Source organism: Garra rufa, chromosome 12 (genome assembly GCF_049309525.1).
Source record: "Garra rufa chromosome 12, GarRuf1.0, whole genome shotgun sequence".
Classification (NCBI taxonomy): domain Eukaryota; kingdom Metazoa; phylum Chordata; class Actinopteri; order Cypriniformes; family Cyprinidae; genus Garra; species Garra rufa.
This window is the reverse complement of record NC_133372.1, coordinates 33,797,285-33,816,314: the sequence shown is the minus strand read 5'-3', so window position 1 is coordinate 33,816,314 and position 19,030 is coordinate 33,797,285. Positions and strand designations below refer to the sequence as shown.

Genomic DNA, 19,030 nt, shown 5'->3' with positions numbered 1-19,030 from the left:
CAGCATATTAGAATGATTTTAAAGCATCCTTGCTAAATAAAAGTATAATTCTGTAATTTCTTTCCCTGACTCCAAGTTTTTGAATAATGTATTTTGTATAATGTTGCAAAAACTGATCTTTGGATCTTTCTATTCATCAAAGAATCTTGAAAAAAATGACTCAACTGTTTTAAATATTGATAATAATAATAAATATTTCTTGGATTTGATTATTTCTGAAGGATCATGTGACACTGAAACTTGGGAGTAATGAAGCTGAAAATTTAGATTAAATTACATTTTAAAATATATTCAAATAGAAAACAGCTATTTTAAATAGTAAAAATATTTTACTATTTTTTGCTGTACTTTGGAGTCTTTATAAAACATTACAAATCTTACTGTTCAAAAACGTTTGACTGGTAGCTTATGTCCTTATAAATAAAAGAATTAATTAAAATTATACAATTTTCAAACAGTTGTGTACATACAATATGAAAAGCATGTTTATAGACTACAGAGTGTATAAATGTCTAAAGTCAGACACAACAGAGTGCAAACAACTACAAAAAACAACACAGTTAAATAATTTTCTTTGAATAATTTATTGACAGGCCTGCTGTAATGCATCAAACTGTAACAGAAAAAGTTAACAAACCGTTTATTATTACTAATATTATTAAACTGTCTGAAACGTGGGGAACATACTGAAAAACATGCAAACCACACTAGTTAGTATTTGATCAAATAAACAGTGGGTTTTAAGAGAGCAGTTACTTGAAATATTCCTATCTTGTCAAAAGATTTGTCTAAAAGCACTTGAGCTTCAAACTGTAATGGAAACTCAGCTCAAAAAATATAGCTATTGAACTTCAGTCAAGTATATCTACGGGGTTCCAGGTTGAAACTAACCTGCAGATATTTTAAAACACAGCCCCAAATCGAGGATGTTCACAGGATGCAGTAAAGAAGCATGCACAAGTCTCTCAAAAGTATCAAAAGCGTGTGAATGTGCGCCTGCCGTGACTCCTCGAAGAATACAGCTGGCAGAGTCGCAAAATAGGTTTTCCCCAAAGGGAGGATTGCACTTATAGGTCCAGCTACCCACTATGGTCACTTGAGTCTAAATATCATACACACTTATACAAATATAATACAAAAAACATCAAGCCCCCAGTACACACCCCACCACTGCAAACTTAAACTCCTAATCTGATTATGCACAAAGTCAATGCAGTTACACTGAATACTGTACAATAAATGGTAAGGTACTAGGTTGTATTCAAGTCTATAATGCTTTTGCATTAATGCAGCGGATGAATGCCTTTGTGATAGCCGAGGCGTGCACCGTACAGGTTTACGGGTGGTCGTAGAATTGTGCGCTTTGGTTTTTGTTGTGGTTTTTTTTGTCGTTGTAGGAATGTCATTAAGGTCTGTAGCTCCTCAACGTCTATAAACCATTATGCGATTCTTTCTGAGACATGATGAGGTCAGAGGTCAAGGTGTATAGAGGGCTCATCCACGCCTCTACCTATTGCCTCTCTCATGGCGGACTCAAGGATGGACCAGCCATCCCCACAGCCTGACCTCTTTGCTTGGGCCTCCTGAAGAGCGTCTGGAGATTTAGGAGCTGTCCTGACTGAGACGAGGTCTCTTTAGTCCATGCTTATTCTGATCTGAAATTGCGCACTCTTCTTTTTTCCTTTTTAATCGGCCCACCTACAAACAAAAAACAACTTTTGGTTAAAACAATCACGATGTTAGTTATTTAAAGGATAGTTTGTGCAAAAACTAAAATATTGAAATAACCAAAACCTAGATTTAACCTCTAAATTAAAACGCCTTTTTTAATATTCCCCAAATTAGATTTTTTATAATGAAGAACACAGTTCTTGAATACCAGAACGTAACTGCTGGAATCACACAAACGAACTGTACACTACCAGTCAAAAGTTTTTAAATAGTAATAGTTTTAATGTTTTTTTTAAAGATATCTCTTCTGCTTTTATTTGATTCAAAGTACAGCAAAAAACAGTAACATTTTGAAATATTTTTACTATTTAAAATAACTGTTTACTATTAGAACATATTTTAAAATGCAATTTATTCCTGTGATTTCAAAGCTCAATTTTTAGCATCATTACTCCAGTCACGAGATTCTTCAGAAATCATTCTAATATTCTGATTTGCTGCTCAAAAAACATTTATTATTATTATTAGGGCCCGAGCCCAAAAGGGCGAAGGCCCTATTGTTCTTCTAAGGATTCTTATTTTTTTTTTTTTTTTTTTTTTTTTTTTGTTAACCTTCCGGGCACTTAAGGGGGTCTTAACATACTCAAAAACTCTTGAAAATTTGCACACATGTCGGAATCTGCGGCCATCAGGACGCCACAGAGGCTGGTACCGGGGCGTGGCAAGGGGACTCTACAGCGCCCCCTGGAATTTTGAGGGCCATATAGCACACATACTTGAACGTACACATATGAAACTCGGTACACATATAGAACTCATTGAGCTGAACAACTTTTGTACTCTATGTCATTTTCTCAATGCAACAGGAAGTGAGATATTTAGGGCTGTATAAAAAGCGCATGCTCTGGAATTTAACGTACTCCTCCCAGGATTTCCATACGATTGTCACCAAACTCGGTCAGCATGATCTCAAGACATTGGGGACACTAAATTGCGAGGGGATTTTTGATATCTCGAACGGTTTGGCCGTGGCAAGGCGACAAAGTTATGGCGAGAAATGAGAAACAGGAAGTGTCTAATAACTGTTTCACACATTGCCTGATTCTGATGAAACTTCACCAGATTGTTCGTTGTATGATGCCGATTCCATAAAGGTGACTATTATGAGTCCAAGTTATAGCGCCACCAACTGGCAGCAGGAAGCGTGTCATTTTCAAAATGCTTTGAAATCAGCCTCTTAATTTTACTTGATTTTCTTTAAACTTCATCAAAATCATGTCAAAACACGGCCGATAAGAATATGTAAAGGGGTCGATGATAAATCAAATGCTGTTGCCATGGCAACGTCTCAAACTTTAAAATTAGATTCCTGTCTTTTCGAGGCAGATAACATGCTTAGAATTTCATGAAACTCAACACACACATCAATATTAATGATAGTTAGACACTGGCAAAAGGTCATAAATGGGCGTGGAGCAGGCACTCTATAGCGCCATCTTTTGACAAAAGTTGGGGGGTTAGTTTTTCCTACAGTCACCAAACTCTGTACATATATTGTTCTCATCAATCTGGACAACTTTCTAAATTAAACTCATTAGCTAAGACCAACAGGAAGCCGGCTATTTTGATTTGAATGTGGATTTTTGGAAAAATCAGGCTGTAAACAAATTTATACTCCTCCTAAGAAGAACAAGCTGTTCACACCAAACTTTTTTAACATGGAGAGAAGATTCAGAAGATGTTAAATTGCGAGCAGTTTTGGGATATCTTGAACGGTGTTGACGTGGTGATTTTTTAAAGATGTATAACCGTCATTTTCTATATCTTTAAAGTGCAGCATCTTAACTATTTAAAAAATTTTTCACACAGAGATCTTATCATTCTGAGCAAGTGCTGTAAATATCAATTTAATTCAAGCTTCTACGAATTAAAGAAAATTAAAAAAATAAATCAGAAACCTGCTGTCACTCTGCCTTGAGTGTCTGTGTTCAGTCACCATTGAGTGACTGAAGAGAGACTGAAGGGGGAGGGGTGAAAGGGAGAGAGGGAGAGAGAGTAGAACATGCTGTCTTGCTAAAGACCATCTTTGAGGAAAAAATGCACATTGATGTTACATAAATATGTTTGATCTTTGAGAGTCTGATATTTTGAGAAAATATAAAGGGTCACTAAGTCTTTCATTGTTTGTATTTTGCAGTTGTTTTTTTATTTATTTTTTACTGAACTGTACCATGAACTTGTCCTATTCAGTCACATAGCAAAAGATTAAGAAAAATACAGCTTTTTATCATGAGCGATTTATCTTCATTGATAGACATTTATTTTCATAGTGTTATTTATTGAATATAAAATTTAAATTAACAATTTCAAGACAAACTTTGCTGTTATCTGTTCAAAACATCTGAAAATTATACCATTATACCATATATATATCGCCCCATTACAATACTAAACTTGATTTTTAAAGATATTTTGAAAGAAAGAAGCGTTTATAGAGCACTTTGTGTATTTCTGTACACCCACATGAACTGTGTTCATGTTCATGTTAATTCACAGTACATAAACTAATGTTAAAATATACTATTTTACCATTAAACAATATATGAATACTTTTTTTAGGTTAATATTAATTAACATTAATAAATACTATTTAATTATTGTTCATGTTAACTAATATAGTTAATGTTAACAAATGACACTGGTTGGCAATTTTATATATTGTGTGTATGTGTCTGTGTGTTGATTTTAAAGTCTAACCCTTTCAATTCAGTAAACTTTAAATCCAAACTGGCTGAGGGTTACTGTGAATGCATGTGCCAACTGGGCACCGTTTTCCTAATTGATTCTTTCTTAGTTATGTAGCGCTTAAAAGTGATGTCTTATAACAGGAGTTACCTGCAAAGCAATATCCACACACAAATTGAATAGATAGGTAACGATGACATTTAAGCAGAAGTGGTGGACGTAAAGCAAGCAATAATAACATTTTGTTATCATCATGAATTACATGTTCTTATCATCATCCTCAGAATATTGGGAAAATGTTCCCTATATTGTGAACGGCTTTGGGATATCTTGAACGGTGTTGATGTGGTGATTTATGAAAGTAACAATAAAAAAGATGAAGAGTTATTTTCATATATCTTTAAATTGCATTATTCTAACTCATCAAAACTTTTTACATATAAAGAACAAGAAATTCTTAGGAAATATGTGTAGTTTCAAAATGTTATCATGCTCAGAGGCCCCAAAAACATTAAAAGTGTCATATAAATTTTTCAGATTAAAGCTCTAATACCAGAGATGAACACTAGAGGTCCTCATAAGATAAGGAATCGTTTGACCTCTAATGCTATTTAGCTCATTGTCAGTGTATAAGAATGACAATAATCCATAGAATCAGTTGATATATACTGTACTGTCAGTGTAATTTTACATAATTATTTTGTATAGGTGCTTAAAGAGCATTAAAATCTTTTTTTTTTATCTTTTAAGGAAAAATTATATGATTTAAATACATATATACACTCTCACTGATAGAACAAAATATTTTATAAGTATGACACTATACTGCTCAGTTCACTTAATTAGAATGAGAAACAAATACAAAAAGGCCAAACAAATCAACTAAGTTAATATGTATTTATTTTTAATATATTTGTTTATAATTATTTCACAGATGCTTATAGATTATTAAAATACTATTTAAAAATGCTTGTAGACCATAAAACATGGTAACTATTTAAAATAGGGTCTCGATTGTTAACAATGGTTAATGAACTAACAAACACGAACGAACAACGAACAGTATATTTGTAATCGATTTTCTTCAAACTTCATCAGAATAATGTAAAAACACTGCCGATGAGAGTCTGTAAAGGGCGTCCCTGATGCATCAAATGTTGTTGCCATGGCAAATAAATAAAACAAAAAATCAATTCAAATATTTGTTTCCTGTGTTTTTGAGGCAGATAGCGTGCATAGAATTTCATTTTCCATTTTCAATTTTCAATGATTTTATTATATATTTAAAGTGCAGCATCCTAACTCTTTGAAACTTTTTTCCAAAAAAATAACGATTCATTCTGATCAAACACAGTACATTTCATAATTATACAAAACTCCACGAATGAAAGAAAATAAAAAAAACATATCTGATCTCACTCTGCTCTGCACTCTTGTTTGTGTGGTAAGTGGCTGAGTGTAAGGAGGGGGGATGGGTGGTAAGAGAACGAGTCAGAGAGGAGGAAAGACAGTTACGGTTAGTCCAAAGGGTTACTGTGAATGCATGTGCCAACTGGGCACGTTTTCCTGATGCTATCGGGATGGCGACTGCACAGTCGGCGAGGGCCCGGTCATCGCTGCTTGCAGCTTTAATTATTATTGGTATTTGATGAATTTCTTTGATGAATAGAAAGTTCAAAAGAACGGCATTTATCTGAAATAGAAATCTTTTGTAATATTATAAATGTTTTTATCATCACTTTTTATCAATTTAAAGCATCCTTGCTAAATAAAAAAATAAAATTTCTATAATTTATACAATAATCTATATATTGAATAGTATAGTGTATAATGTTACAAAAGCTTTTTTATTTCAGATAAATGCTGATCTTTGGATCTTTCTATTCATCAAAAAATCATGAATAAAATTTACTTAACTGTTTTAAATATTGATAATATTAATAATAATTATAATTATTATTATTTTTATGTTTTTTGAACAGCAAAAAAATCGTTATTTATTTTAAAATATATTAAAATAGAAAGCAGTTATTTTAAATAGTAAAATATTTCACAATATTACTGCTTTCACCGTATTTTCTATCAAATAAATGCAGGCTTGGTGAGCAAAAGAGACTTCTTTAAAAAAATATTAAAAATCTTACAGTTCAAAAATATTTGATTGGTAGTGTCTATATATATATATATATATATATATATATCGGCTTCAGAAGACTTTGAATATAGCATAAAAGTCACAATGACTGATTTAAATGAATGACTTCAAAATGGTCACAATTACTTTCATTGTATGTAAAAGAGCAGTGACATAATGATAGCTGAATTAGAATTTTTTATGTCATATTATTTCAATTAAACACACAAAAAAACTAAATTTCATTTTATTTGTAACCTGACTAATACTGTATGTCAAAATGTCAATAAGCTTTAGATTATGTCTGAGCCTCAGCTGTATTAGTGTTTCTGAATGTGGTTAGATTTGCTGAGTACAATCAAAGCCATTGTTTATTCAAGTAAAGAATTAAGCTCGTCCTAATGCTGCATTCCAACGAGTGAATTTGTCAAGAATAAACTTTTCCATCTGGCCAGTGTGATAGTTGGCATACCTTAGCATCATGTTCAGCAAACCTCTGGAACATGTTTGCATAGATCTTCTTGTCACGCTCATGGTGCTCACGAATCTTCCGCTGACAGACCATGATCTGGCTGCGGGCAGCGCGGTTGAAGGAGTTAACTTGCAAAACGTGCTTGAAGTCCATCAGAGCCATGCTGAATTCATTGCGCAACAGACGTGCTTCACCTCGTCGATATAGAGCTTTCTCATTTTCTGGGTCCAGCTCCATAACCTAGTAATGATAACCAGCACAACACAGTAAGAAAAAAATGTTCTGAAACACATGAAGTAGATGATATTTTGTTCACTGCAATCTGAATCTACCTTGTTGCAGTTCTCCACTGTTTGAGAGTACTCGCGTAATCGCAGATAGCACAAGGCCAGATTCAGATGGGCCACTAATAGGAGGGCCTGGATGGCTTGTTGCTGTTCCTTTCCTGCAACACACTCCATCTCTAACCAGTTTATAATCCGCTGATACTGAATTACAGCATAGTTGTACCGTCCAGCCTGAAAGTACAGTATAAAGAAGGCTGTCAATTACCTGAACACTGCAAAAACAAGATGTTTGTTTGAAGCATTTTAACTCAAATGAAACAATATTCATTATCAAATAGAATAAAATTCAAAACATTTACAGTGAAATTAAATCAGTCATTTTATATATTATTAGTAATATTACTAACAGCTATTATTATTAGCTTTATGTATTCATTATACCAAAACCAAAAATAGAATGCAGGATCCTTGTCTACAATAACATTAAAAGCAATTCAGTAGGCAAGCTCAATTCAGTAGCGACAAAATATAAAAATTGAAGCAAACCTTGAAATACTGCGTCCCTTTTTGTTTAACTAAAGCAGCGCATTCCAGTTTTTCTTTAAGGTCCATTTCCCAGGATTCTTTGGCCTGGTGAAACAATATGAGGAATTGTTAAGCTTTCAAAAATGTGTTAATTCTCTCTATGAACAGTAGAGGGCGCACTTTAACTATATTCGGGAATTTTCAACTCTCTTTTCAAAGACATATTTGTTAGAAAACATATTTTAACCCTGTTTATTAAATTCAATATAATTATATATATATATATATATATATATATATATATATATATATATATAGTGTTTATTGTATACTGTGTGTATGTGTGTGTGTACAGTATATGAACTATTACGCCTATGTAATAAACAGGTAAAACATGGAAAGCTGTGTGTGTGTGTACACTGCCATTCAAAAGTTTGGGATCAGTAAGATTTTTTGTTTTTTAAAGAGGTTTCTTATGCTCAAAAAGTTCCACTCATTTAACAAAAATACAGAAAAATGTAATATTATTAAGTATTATTATACTTATATTATAATTTAAAAAAAACAGTTTTCTATTTTAATATACTTTAAAATATAATTTATTTCTGTGATGCAAAGCTGAATTCTCATCAGTCATTATACTCCTCTCATCAGTGTGACCTACCCCTTCAGAAATCATTCTGAAATCATATGCTTATTTATTATTTATGTTGGAAACCTGGGATAAAAAGTTAATTTTAAAGTTAAAATGAACAACACTTATTCAAAATAGAAATCTTTTGTAACAATGTAAGCCTTTGCTCTCATCTTTTATCAATTTGACATATCCTTGCTAAAAAAACTACTAATTTCTTTAGAAGAAAGAAAAAAATGACTGACCCCATTCTGAACACTAGTGTATATTGTTACAAAAGGTTCCTGTTTTAAAAAAATGTTGTTCTTTTTAATGTTTTATTCATCAAAGAATGCTGAAAAAAAGTATTACAGGTTCCAAAAAAAACTATGCAGCACTGTTTTCAACCATAATAATAAATCAGCATATTAGAATGATTTCTGAAGGAAACACAAAACCACCATTTTCAGTTGCAATAATATTTCACAATTTTACTGTTTTTCTGTATTTTAATCAAATAAATACAGCCTTGATGATTAGAAAAGGCAATAAAAAGTCTTACTTGTCCAAAACTTTTAACCAGCAGTGTGTATTCACTAAAAAATGCTGGGTTAAAACAACCCAGCGCTGGGTAAAATATGGACAAACTCAGTGACTGGGTTGTTTGGACTAAACGTTCAAACTTTCTGGGTAGTTTTACTTACCTCAACTATTGGTAAAAAATATCTTAAAATGAACCTAAAATAGTTAAAATAATTAAATGATTTAAAAATGTTAATTTAATTATTATTTATTCAACTTATTAATAAATAAGTTCATTTATTGGTCATATTAATAAATGTTAATTTCCAACCTATTTAATTAAGTAATTTTTGAACAATAGTTGAGTTAAATAAAACTACCCAGAAGGTTGTGTGTATGTGGGTTGGTGTGGGTGTGTGTGTGTGTGTGTGTGTGTGTGTGTGTGTGTATGTACACATCTATGTAAACACAGTTCTGAGATCACCCTGAAACCCTGAAAATAGGATTTGAAAATAAGCAATTTGTTGGTTGCTAATAAAATAAGCTAATTAGACATTAACTATGTGAGCTCCTTTGTACAAAAAGTCAGATATTCAATATGTAATGCAATATAACCTGTAATGGAAAAAATAATGGATGCTATATATAATGGCAATAAATTGAGTCAAGTATTGCTAGTGGATTCTGAACAACAGAAAGCTTTTGAACTAAATACTCTGGGTTGAAAACTGAAATTTCTTACCTTTTCAAAGTCTTTCAGTGTTACTTCATATAGTAGTTCTGCATTTGATCCAATGTCGTATTCTTTTTTACCCTCTTTGCCATAACCGTACCTGAAAGCATAACATAGACTGAGTAAGATGGAGAGTTATACAGTCAAACCAAAAATTATTCAGATTCCAGATATATTTTTTGATATTTTTTTACTAATGGGTGCAGGACACTGTAGTTTATTTATGTTAGTGAGGATAGCAAAATAAAGTAAACGCTAAACGGTGACATATTATACCCAAAAATGTTAAACATTTGGGATCAAAAAATTTAATTGCTCATTCGACTATTTTAAACCAAAGACTGAACAAAATTTAGCACTGCTTGGTAATTAGTCAACAAAGTATTGATAACTGTGTAAATTGGTCATACTAATATCCAGAGATGGGAAAAGGACTCGTGAATATTTTAAAATCAACTCGAGTTATTTATCTTTAAATTCTTATATAACTGATAGGCTATTCAAAAAGCGCAGCGCAACCGCACCAGCATCACAATTTTAAGTAAGCAGCGCGTTAAACAGCGGAGCGGATCACATAACAAGCGCACAGTGTTGTTTATGGCAAATATATTTTAGCGATATATACTCTAGTATTTAATCTAAAGCTAAATGCGCTTTATTCGAGCCCTTTCAGCTCCGCGCGCGTTCTCTCTCTCTCTCTCCGGGCGCGCGCCGGTGCCATGAAGCGGTTATTTTAACAACAGAAACACCGCGAGCAGCAAAATGATAGATTACTTTCACTAAAACAGAACAGAAAAAAACGATGCTGCAACTCTAGTTAATTATCTAATAATAACCCATGATTCTGACTGTTCAAACCTGATGTTTCTGATCTAAATTTAGCATTATTATTCTGTAGGCTAAGAACATTTCTAGGAATATTCCAGAACATTTTTAGGAATGTTTTTGTTAGATGGCTGGGATATAACTTTGAACTGCTGGTTATCTTTCTTTTCTGCTCAAGATGAGAACATTTTGATTACTGTAGACATTTTTAGTAGATAGATACTGCTTTTATGTAAAAAAAAAAAAGTGCTTCTTTGATCTTTAATTGAATAGCCCTGATTTATATCAAAAATAAATACTTTATTTGTATGGTTTTGTAATATCTGTGTCACATATTTCCTTTTGTGTCATGGTAGAAAGGACTCTTATTCTAGACAAAACTGTTTTGACCATGATTACGGATTAAAACGTAAGTAACAGGCTGAATGTACATTAATCGTACATCTTAATACCTATTAAAAAAAATATTTTGTCTATAGCCTATAAAACAGCTTCGTAAGTAAGAAAATTTCAATACATGAGGATACTGAATGGGATTTTTAGCGAGTCATTAAGGGGAGACACTGCAGGCAAAAATGCTGTTTTTTAAGCACCTGTCAAGTTTGAGATTTTGGGCTTTTTAGTTTTGCATAAAGTGTTTTTTCAGACTAGTGGAAAGAAAACATCCAGAAAACACTGTTAAGTGTTCCTTTTATAGCACTTTATCTATTTGTGTTTCGTTGTATTTCAATTACAATCCATATTTTTAAAGCCATAAATCTCCACTTCAGTAGCAACTACACACCAAACTTTACATTTTTATTCTTGTCTATATCCTGAAAGTTTATACAGAGAAATTTGTTCATATATGATTTGCTTGATTTTATACATTTTATTCCGCAAAAGATGGTAAAAAGTATAGCGTTTCCTGTCTGTTCTAAGTATTTTATGAATTATGGAGTGACAAAATGAGATACCCAAAATCCTCTCTGTAAAAACTTTTGACTATAATGTGTCAAAAAAATTAAACAAGAATTTTAAAACTGACTTTATCCAGTGTTTAGATTTTTGTACTAGAAATGTATGCAAATTAGCGCATATTTCATGAAATAATGGCTCATTTGCATATTTAAACCTAACATTTTAGAAAACTTGTAATACAAAAAATGTTTGCAATCAGTTCTTTTTTTACCCTATTCACCTGCAGTGTCTCACTTTAAATGACTTTAGAATTGAGACTCGACTCATACTTGTGACCAAAGACTCAAAACTTGACTTAGACTCCGGAGTCTGAGTCAAGTCTCGAGTCTTTGGTCACAAGTGACAAGCGAAAAAGACTTCAGACTTGACTCGGACTCCAGGTTAAAGACTTCAGACTTGACTCGGATGCCAGGTTAAAGACTTGTGAACATCTCTGCTAACAGCTGTCTTTGGTTGATTGTAATATATTACATACCTTTCTATCAAAGTTATCTGACATTATCAAGATGAATTTGTTCTGACACAGTTTAACTCTGAGTTCTTGTCATATTTTATTATCGTTTTCTAAACTATAGTGACTATACTGTAATAATGTGAGTTTTTATAGAGACTTTATATAAAAATTATATTGTATTATATGAATGCATCCCAAGCAATATATAGTAAATACAGCAACTATTAAAAGCAAATCTTACTTGGCCTTTAGATATAATAAACAGCTTTCTCCTTTTTGGATTTTCTCCATGGCCCTGTCCACTCCTAAAGGCACACCCACGTCTTCTGATTCACCCACCACAAAGGTGACATCTCGAGAATCAAATAACCGATCTCCACACCACCCCTCCAAATGCACTGAGGAACAAAAAGCAGCATTAATAGTGTATCCACAAGGGGCAGAGATCATGTGAATGCATTATCTATGAATAACAACCACATTACAAACACTGAAAATCCTCAAGACGTACCATGTACTGTGGCCCCTTCATTAGGATTGTTATAGCCTTCGCCTTTGACCTTTATTCTCCTCACAATCCCACCATCTTCACTAAGCTCCTCCCCTCTGAAGCTCAGCAGCTCAATCTAATTGTGGGAAGCAGAACCATTTGTACTTTAAAGATAACAAGCTTATAACAGAAGAGCTTTTGTGTTCTGGGTCTAGCATTATATATACCAGAGAGAGACTGTTGTAATATTGTTTCTGACCCTTTCAGGTCTCAGTGTATGCTTTTTATTTGCTTTTATCTTTACTTGTCATATGAAAGTCACATTAAAACTACATTTATAAAAACATCAACAGAAAGTGTCAAAAGTATCCATGGTTGTAGAAACACCAAGAAAACCTTCCCTTCAAACTCGTTCATGAATGTGTAGGTTACCTAAGTGATGTTCCTACCTCAAACACAAGTGTTGCGTTGGGAGGAACCTTTGGGGGGCTGCCAGCTAAACCGTACGCGTATTCAGGCTTACAAAGCATCAAGCACACCTCTCCTTTCTGCATGGAACATACGCCAATATCCCACGCCCTGATTACCTGACCTGTGGGAATCAACCCAACAGTACTTAATTAATTCAAAGATATAAGTAGAAGTATAAAATGTTGTTATATTGTTTATCTATTACAGATAAATAATCTTATTAATAAAACTTCGTAATCCACAGAACACTAAAGAAATAAACCGTTTTTTTTATAGTTGAGGCTAATTTTCATAGTTAATAATGTGTTAATACCCTTTAAGACTAAATACAAATTGATTCTTTGAGAATAAAACTGCAGATAATAAGGGAGGCACCACCATGTCCAAACAACACTAGCAATTACACCCCTTTTATAAATGTAACCGCAAATGTCATTAAACTGGAATTTCAGCCTTGCTACTAAGTGAGAAATGTACAATGAAATTGTCAGGTTATGTAAGCATTCCATTTAACAGACACTTTTAATTGAGTAGCATCCTGAAAATCAAAGACATGTCAGTATAATACAAACGGGTTGCTTGTGCAGCTCAAACACAGAAAGAATTATGATTCGATTTGCAGTTTTTCTTCTTTTTATATAAACGCCTGTTATCTATTATAAAACTTTAAAATGATATTTGATTTGCTCCTTTTAATTTATGTAATCAAAATGAACTTGTAAAACAGAATTTTATTTAAAGTGTACAGTTTTTATTTAAATACAGTTGTTCATTGTTTGTTCATGTTAATTCACAGTGCAAACACAACTTTTAATAATGCATTAGTAAATGCTAAAATTAACATTAACTAAGATTAATAAATGCTGTAGAAATTCATTCTTAGTTCGTGTTAACAAATGTACTTCACTAAGGTCAACTGATGAACCTTACTGTAATGTGTTACCATTATTATTTAAAGTTTCATTACTAAAACTGCATAGAAGATTCTAGCTCCTCACATGCTTTGCTTCTGGATGGGTAAATGTTAGTGTTTTTGAGATGAAAAAATTTTTAATTTCCTTTAATGTTGATATTTATAAGAGTTCCTTTTATGTGGAGAGGAGTAGATTTCTACTTTAAATGTGGATGGTGAATGAAAATGTTCAGTATGATGCATGTTGCTTCACTAAAAAGCAATTACTCTGCTATTGCTACCTAGCAGTTAACCACAAGAGGGTCAAAGTGAGTAATGTCTAATTTTGTTAGGGTTCACTCAATTCACGTTAGTTCACAAAGCAATAACTGATGTTAACAAACACAAGTAATGCATTAGTAAATGTTGAAATAAACAGTAACAAAGATTAATAAATTCGGTAGACGTTAATTTTTAGTTCATGTTAACTAATGTAGTTAACTAATTAACCTTATTGTAAAGTGCTCCTAACATGCTTTGCGTCTGGATGGGTAAAGTGTTTTTGACATGGTCTTTAATGGTGATATTTATAAGAGTTTCTCTCATGTGAAGAGAAGTGGAGTTCTATTTTAAATGTGGATGGTTACGTGAAGACGTTCAGTATGACGCATGATCCTTCACTGAAAAATTACTCCGCTATTGCTACCTAGCAGTTAACCACAAGAGGGTTAAAGTGACTAATGTCTCATTTTATTAGGGTTTACTCAGTTCAGTTCAGTTTCTACCAAACACATTATTTAAGTAGAGTTAGACGTTTAATTTAAGCTTTAGCAAATCCATCAAAAACCCAATGCGTGGAACCACGGTCCACAGCTGAATCATGTTGAGCGAAATAATTGCACACTGCATAGTGGGCCATATTATGATTAATGAATGTGAAAATTATGTATATAATCTCATAGCACATACAATTATCTATCTGCTTATTCATTTGTCACAGTTGATTTCTTTCATCAAAGACCCTGCAAATACAAAACAATAAATGCAGATCAAATGAAATCTATTACCTTTTCCCACATTGAAAACAAAAGGCTCTTTGCGATCTAGACTGGAGTCGAACTTCTTGCCATTTAGGAGTCTGCCAGTGTAGTGGACGTACACCCTGTCCCCAATCATCGGCTTTTCCCCCTCCACACCATGCTGTTTCACAATCTTTAGAGACGCAGAGGAGGAAAAGTTAACAATTCATCCTTACATGACCTTATTTTTATTTTAAATAAACACCAGATCATTCTGATTGTGAAACAAAATCCACTGATTCACGTCAAATTTTGACTTCACTAAAGCACTACGCTCCTTGAATCAACAGCACAAGCACACATGAAAAGTGGATGCAAAATGTATCAGCAAATAATAGAAAATGTTGAAACTGATATGAGTGCTAGTTTTTTTGTCATCCTAATAGTTTTTCAATTAAACTTATAACATTAAAGTTCATTTTTAATCAAAAATATATATTCACTTAAAATGAAGGACTTTCACTTGTGGCTGCATACTTTTGGACCCACTGTATCATTCATGTCCACAGAAAAAAATACAGTAACTGTAAACTAACAGCTGTTATATGGAGTTACTAATGAATGGATTACCTTACATACTCCACGGTCACCTTTTGGAGTGACATCAGTGCCTTGTGAGGTAAAGACAGCAGTTGGGCACTGGTTAGTGGAAAAGATATCCTCTAAAGATGACATCTCACCACTCGTACATACCCGTGTTCCCCTGAAAATCAAACACACAATATTTTTCTTTTAATTTTAGCCAAATATAATACGTCACTGCTATCTTTAGACAAATGCAAATGCTTACAATGAAATTTCCACATATGCTTGAGATATTTTCATAGAAAAAAAATATTTTGTAGTTCTGACCTCTTTTTTCTTTTATTATCAAATCTTTAAAGTTATGAAACCTCAAATATAGTCATTATTTTCTATTCTCACAAAAGAACGAGCTCAAAAATGTGAGGTTGCGGCGTTGCTCATATGCTGGTGTCTGTGTGTTTGTGTTATTTTTCACACAACACTGCCTTAATTGTTTTGTTTTTGTTCTTAGAAAATTTGTCAGATTTTACCTGTCTGTCTGTGTGTGTGTGTGTGTGTGTGTGTGTGTGTGTGTGTGTGTACAGAAACATACCGGTGTATTTTTGGGGTATTTTTATTTAAATGTAGCTGAAGCTTGTGAACGTGTGCAGCGGAACACTATGTTCCTTTTATTCAGAGTTCCTGGCACATATTCAGATTCTAGAGAAGGATGTCTAGTGAGATTTATGTCAGTAAACCTAGTAAAAAGACACGGGAACAAAACAGAACGGAGAAGGGAACATTCAGTCCAGTCCACTTTACTTCAGGCGGCGAGATACTACAATGACTCAAGGCTCTCAATCAAAGACCTTCATTTTTATCAGCTCAAACATACACACACTGAAGGTTACAAGAAGCAAATAAATTTCAAGGAAAGTTCAATGAATGGATAAAAGCAGATACAGCAGCACATAACTAAATACAACTGACAACAACAAACAATGTCCATGTCTTTTTCTTTCTTTTTTTTTGGAAGTGCTCTGTGCCAAACTGATCAACGTATAACTAACATATTTTAGCAGTGAGTGTATAATATATTTATTAATACAAATATTCACCTCATTGCTTATCAATTTAGGGCTTAAGTCTTGGAATGGCAATGTGGCAGAGTGAAAATTAACATTCTGGGCTATTTGACTCACAGAAGACGCATCTACAGAAATAGTCTGCTACCATCCTGGCTCTAACATCATTGCTGTGGAAACGTATCGTGCTTTGAGCACAATTTCTTCTGAAAACCCAATATGAAGGAGGTGGATTCAAGTCAAAAAGAGTCAGAAATACAATTGCAACAGCCTTATCATTGTAGAGGATGCAGAAATAGCATACAAGTTGTATGTTAAACATGTTACTGTACAAGAAATAACAACTTTTCTGTTTTTGTTGCCTTTTTTTCCATTTTGAGAAAAATCTGACCCTGGGCTAAGTAAATGAATCACCCAAAACCTTTTTAACAGATGAATGCTTCTAAAAGGTTTCTCGGAATCAAACGTTATTAAGTTCCTCTTTTAGATCTTTTTTGAAAATCAGCCGTAAGACAAGAAGATGATGTACATTTGCCTAAAAGGTCTGATTTTGCTGTGTACTTCACCTCTTGTTGCATTTAGTAATTTAAACTGTTCTTGATTTTCACTCATTTTATTTGCTGACCACTCATCTGATAACTAAGCTGTCCCACTACCAACCTGTCTGTCTGTTTGTCTACCTGTTTGTCTCAGTGCCTGGTTATCTATTTATGCTTTTCGAGTCAACTGTCTGTAAGTCTTTCTCTCCAGTGATCGACTCGATTTAAAGGTGGTGTGACTTTTCGAAGCCCTTATTGGAGCTCCGTCTCAAATGTCTGCAGTGTGGTGAGATTGCAACAGGCATTCCTGTTACAAAGAAGAGCGTTCAGAGACAGTTGACTCATTCCATCCTTGAACATACCGTCCACAGTTAAACACAACACGTACTCACACAGATTTCTAGGTAATCACCTTGTCAGACACTCAGTTTCTTTCTCTATTAATGACATACAAGCTGTCCTAAACATCAAAATTAAATTATCCGCAGACAGTGATGCTTTCGTAACTCTCGAAAACATCTCTGACAGTGAAATCAAGGGTGTGACCACGTAGACAGTGAACGGGATGCGTCTGGTCCTAGATTTCAGTAGCATTTCAATGGCTGATTCTTAAATGATCATTTTTGATAGTCCCAGACCTGAGTACAGGTTACATACTAACTAAAAGGACTTTTCTGAGCTTGTGAAAGTATCCACTTGAGATTTACATTAAAATATGAACTATAATCTAAACAGATTTAAAATATATATGCTTGAGGAAGCAGTCCTCAAGCCGCATCTGGTCAGGATAACGGTTAGTAGGGGACATGAAATTACATAATTTACGAATCTAGCAAAACCTCAATTCCCAGCGTCTCAAAGTTAAAAATAAAAAGGTAAAAAACACATTTGCCATCTATATAAATATTTCTCACTTCTACACCATAAACATCAAAAAACATCTGTCCTTAAGACATACATGGATTAATGAGAAAAAGAACTTGTAAAATACTAAGGAAAAGTGTGTATACATTATAAAAGAACATGAAATCTAATATAAAAGCTAAATTTGAATGAATATAAATTCAAGGAGTTCTGTAGCATCATAATTGAAAGGGGTACTTCACGTCCTCTCAGTTTCGCACAATCCTCCATTAACAACTACAGGCTGTGAAACACAGCAATATGCAAATAAGATTACAGCTACAGTTTTCTCTCCAACATTAGTAGTTTTCCTTTTATTCTAATTAAAACATAAGGCCACATTTTAGACAAGTGGCTCATTATTTTTCAGAGAATAAGCTAAATTATTGTTTAATCACGTGTGCAATTAAGTAATTGAGAACGTTGTATTACTTGGTTTTGAAGGTAAAGCACAGCACTATGAGAAAACATGCTTTTTTCTGTAGTAGTAAGCTCATTCAGAAAGCGGTTTAAATATAAAAGGTAGCTTATGTGATGGACAACGAATAAAAACAAGCATGAAATAAAGACTTACAATATTTCCCTTTTGTTGCTCGTTCCTCTCATGTGTTTGCTGATATATCCGTCCGTATGCAACTTCAGTTTGTCTTACCGGCGAATACAACCTGTGCCTAGCGGCTTAAAGGGGAATGAGCCCGCCCTCTCAGCGCCAGAGTACTAGATGTTCTACCGGCAGTATTTTACACTTCTCCACACTAATAATCATCAACACGATACGCCTCTACGAGACATTTGGACGGGGAAAATGAAATGAGACTAAAGGAGGAGGAGTAAACGTGGGGGGAGGGCAGTGTAGTGTAAAAATTAAGGGCAGGCCTTGGAAACTGTCCACAAAGTAACACAATGTTCCGGCTGTACTGTAGCTTGCGCTGATGAGAACACAGTGTCCTAGTAGACACCCTGACCCGTAACCCGTTGTGTGCTGACTGAACAGCTCAAGTTGGGAACAGCATGTACAACCACGCAGTCAGAGCAAAGCGATACGCGGAAAGAACAACAAAATTAAACAATTTATGTTTAAAAACGTGGACGCGTTCAAAGCGTTCAAAATGGTAGAATGCATTGC

At 33.6% G+C, this 19,030-nt stretch overlaps 1 protein-coding gene across 1 annotated transcript; it reads right to left on the bottom strand.

Moving 5' to 3' along the window:
- Positions 1–560: 560 nt before the first annotated feature.
- Positions 561–18,692, bottom strand: fkbp5 (FKBP prolyl isomerase 5). Its single transcript, XM_073851830.1, has 11 exons — positions 18,479–18,692; positions 15,444–15,576; positions 14,862–15,006; positions 12,881–13,023; positions 12,453–12,567; positions 12,183–12,339; positions 9,712–9,802; positions 7,856–7,939; positions 7,355–7,540; positions 7,023–7,262; positions 561–1,698 (listed from the first exon to the last, which is right to left on the bottom strand). The coding sequence occupies exons 1-11, from the start codon at positions 18,508–18,510 to the stop codon at positions 1,603–1,605; spliced, it is 1,422 nt and encodes a 473-aa protein (XP_073707931.1). The 5' UTR covers positions 18,511–18,692; the 3' UTR covers positions 561–1,602.
- Between the last annotated feature and the right edge of the window lie 338 nt (positions 18,693–19,030).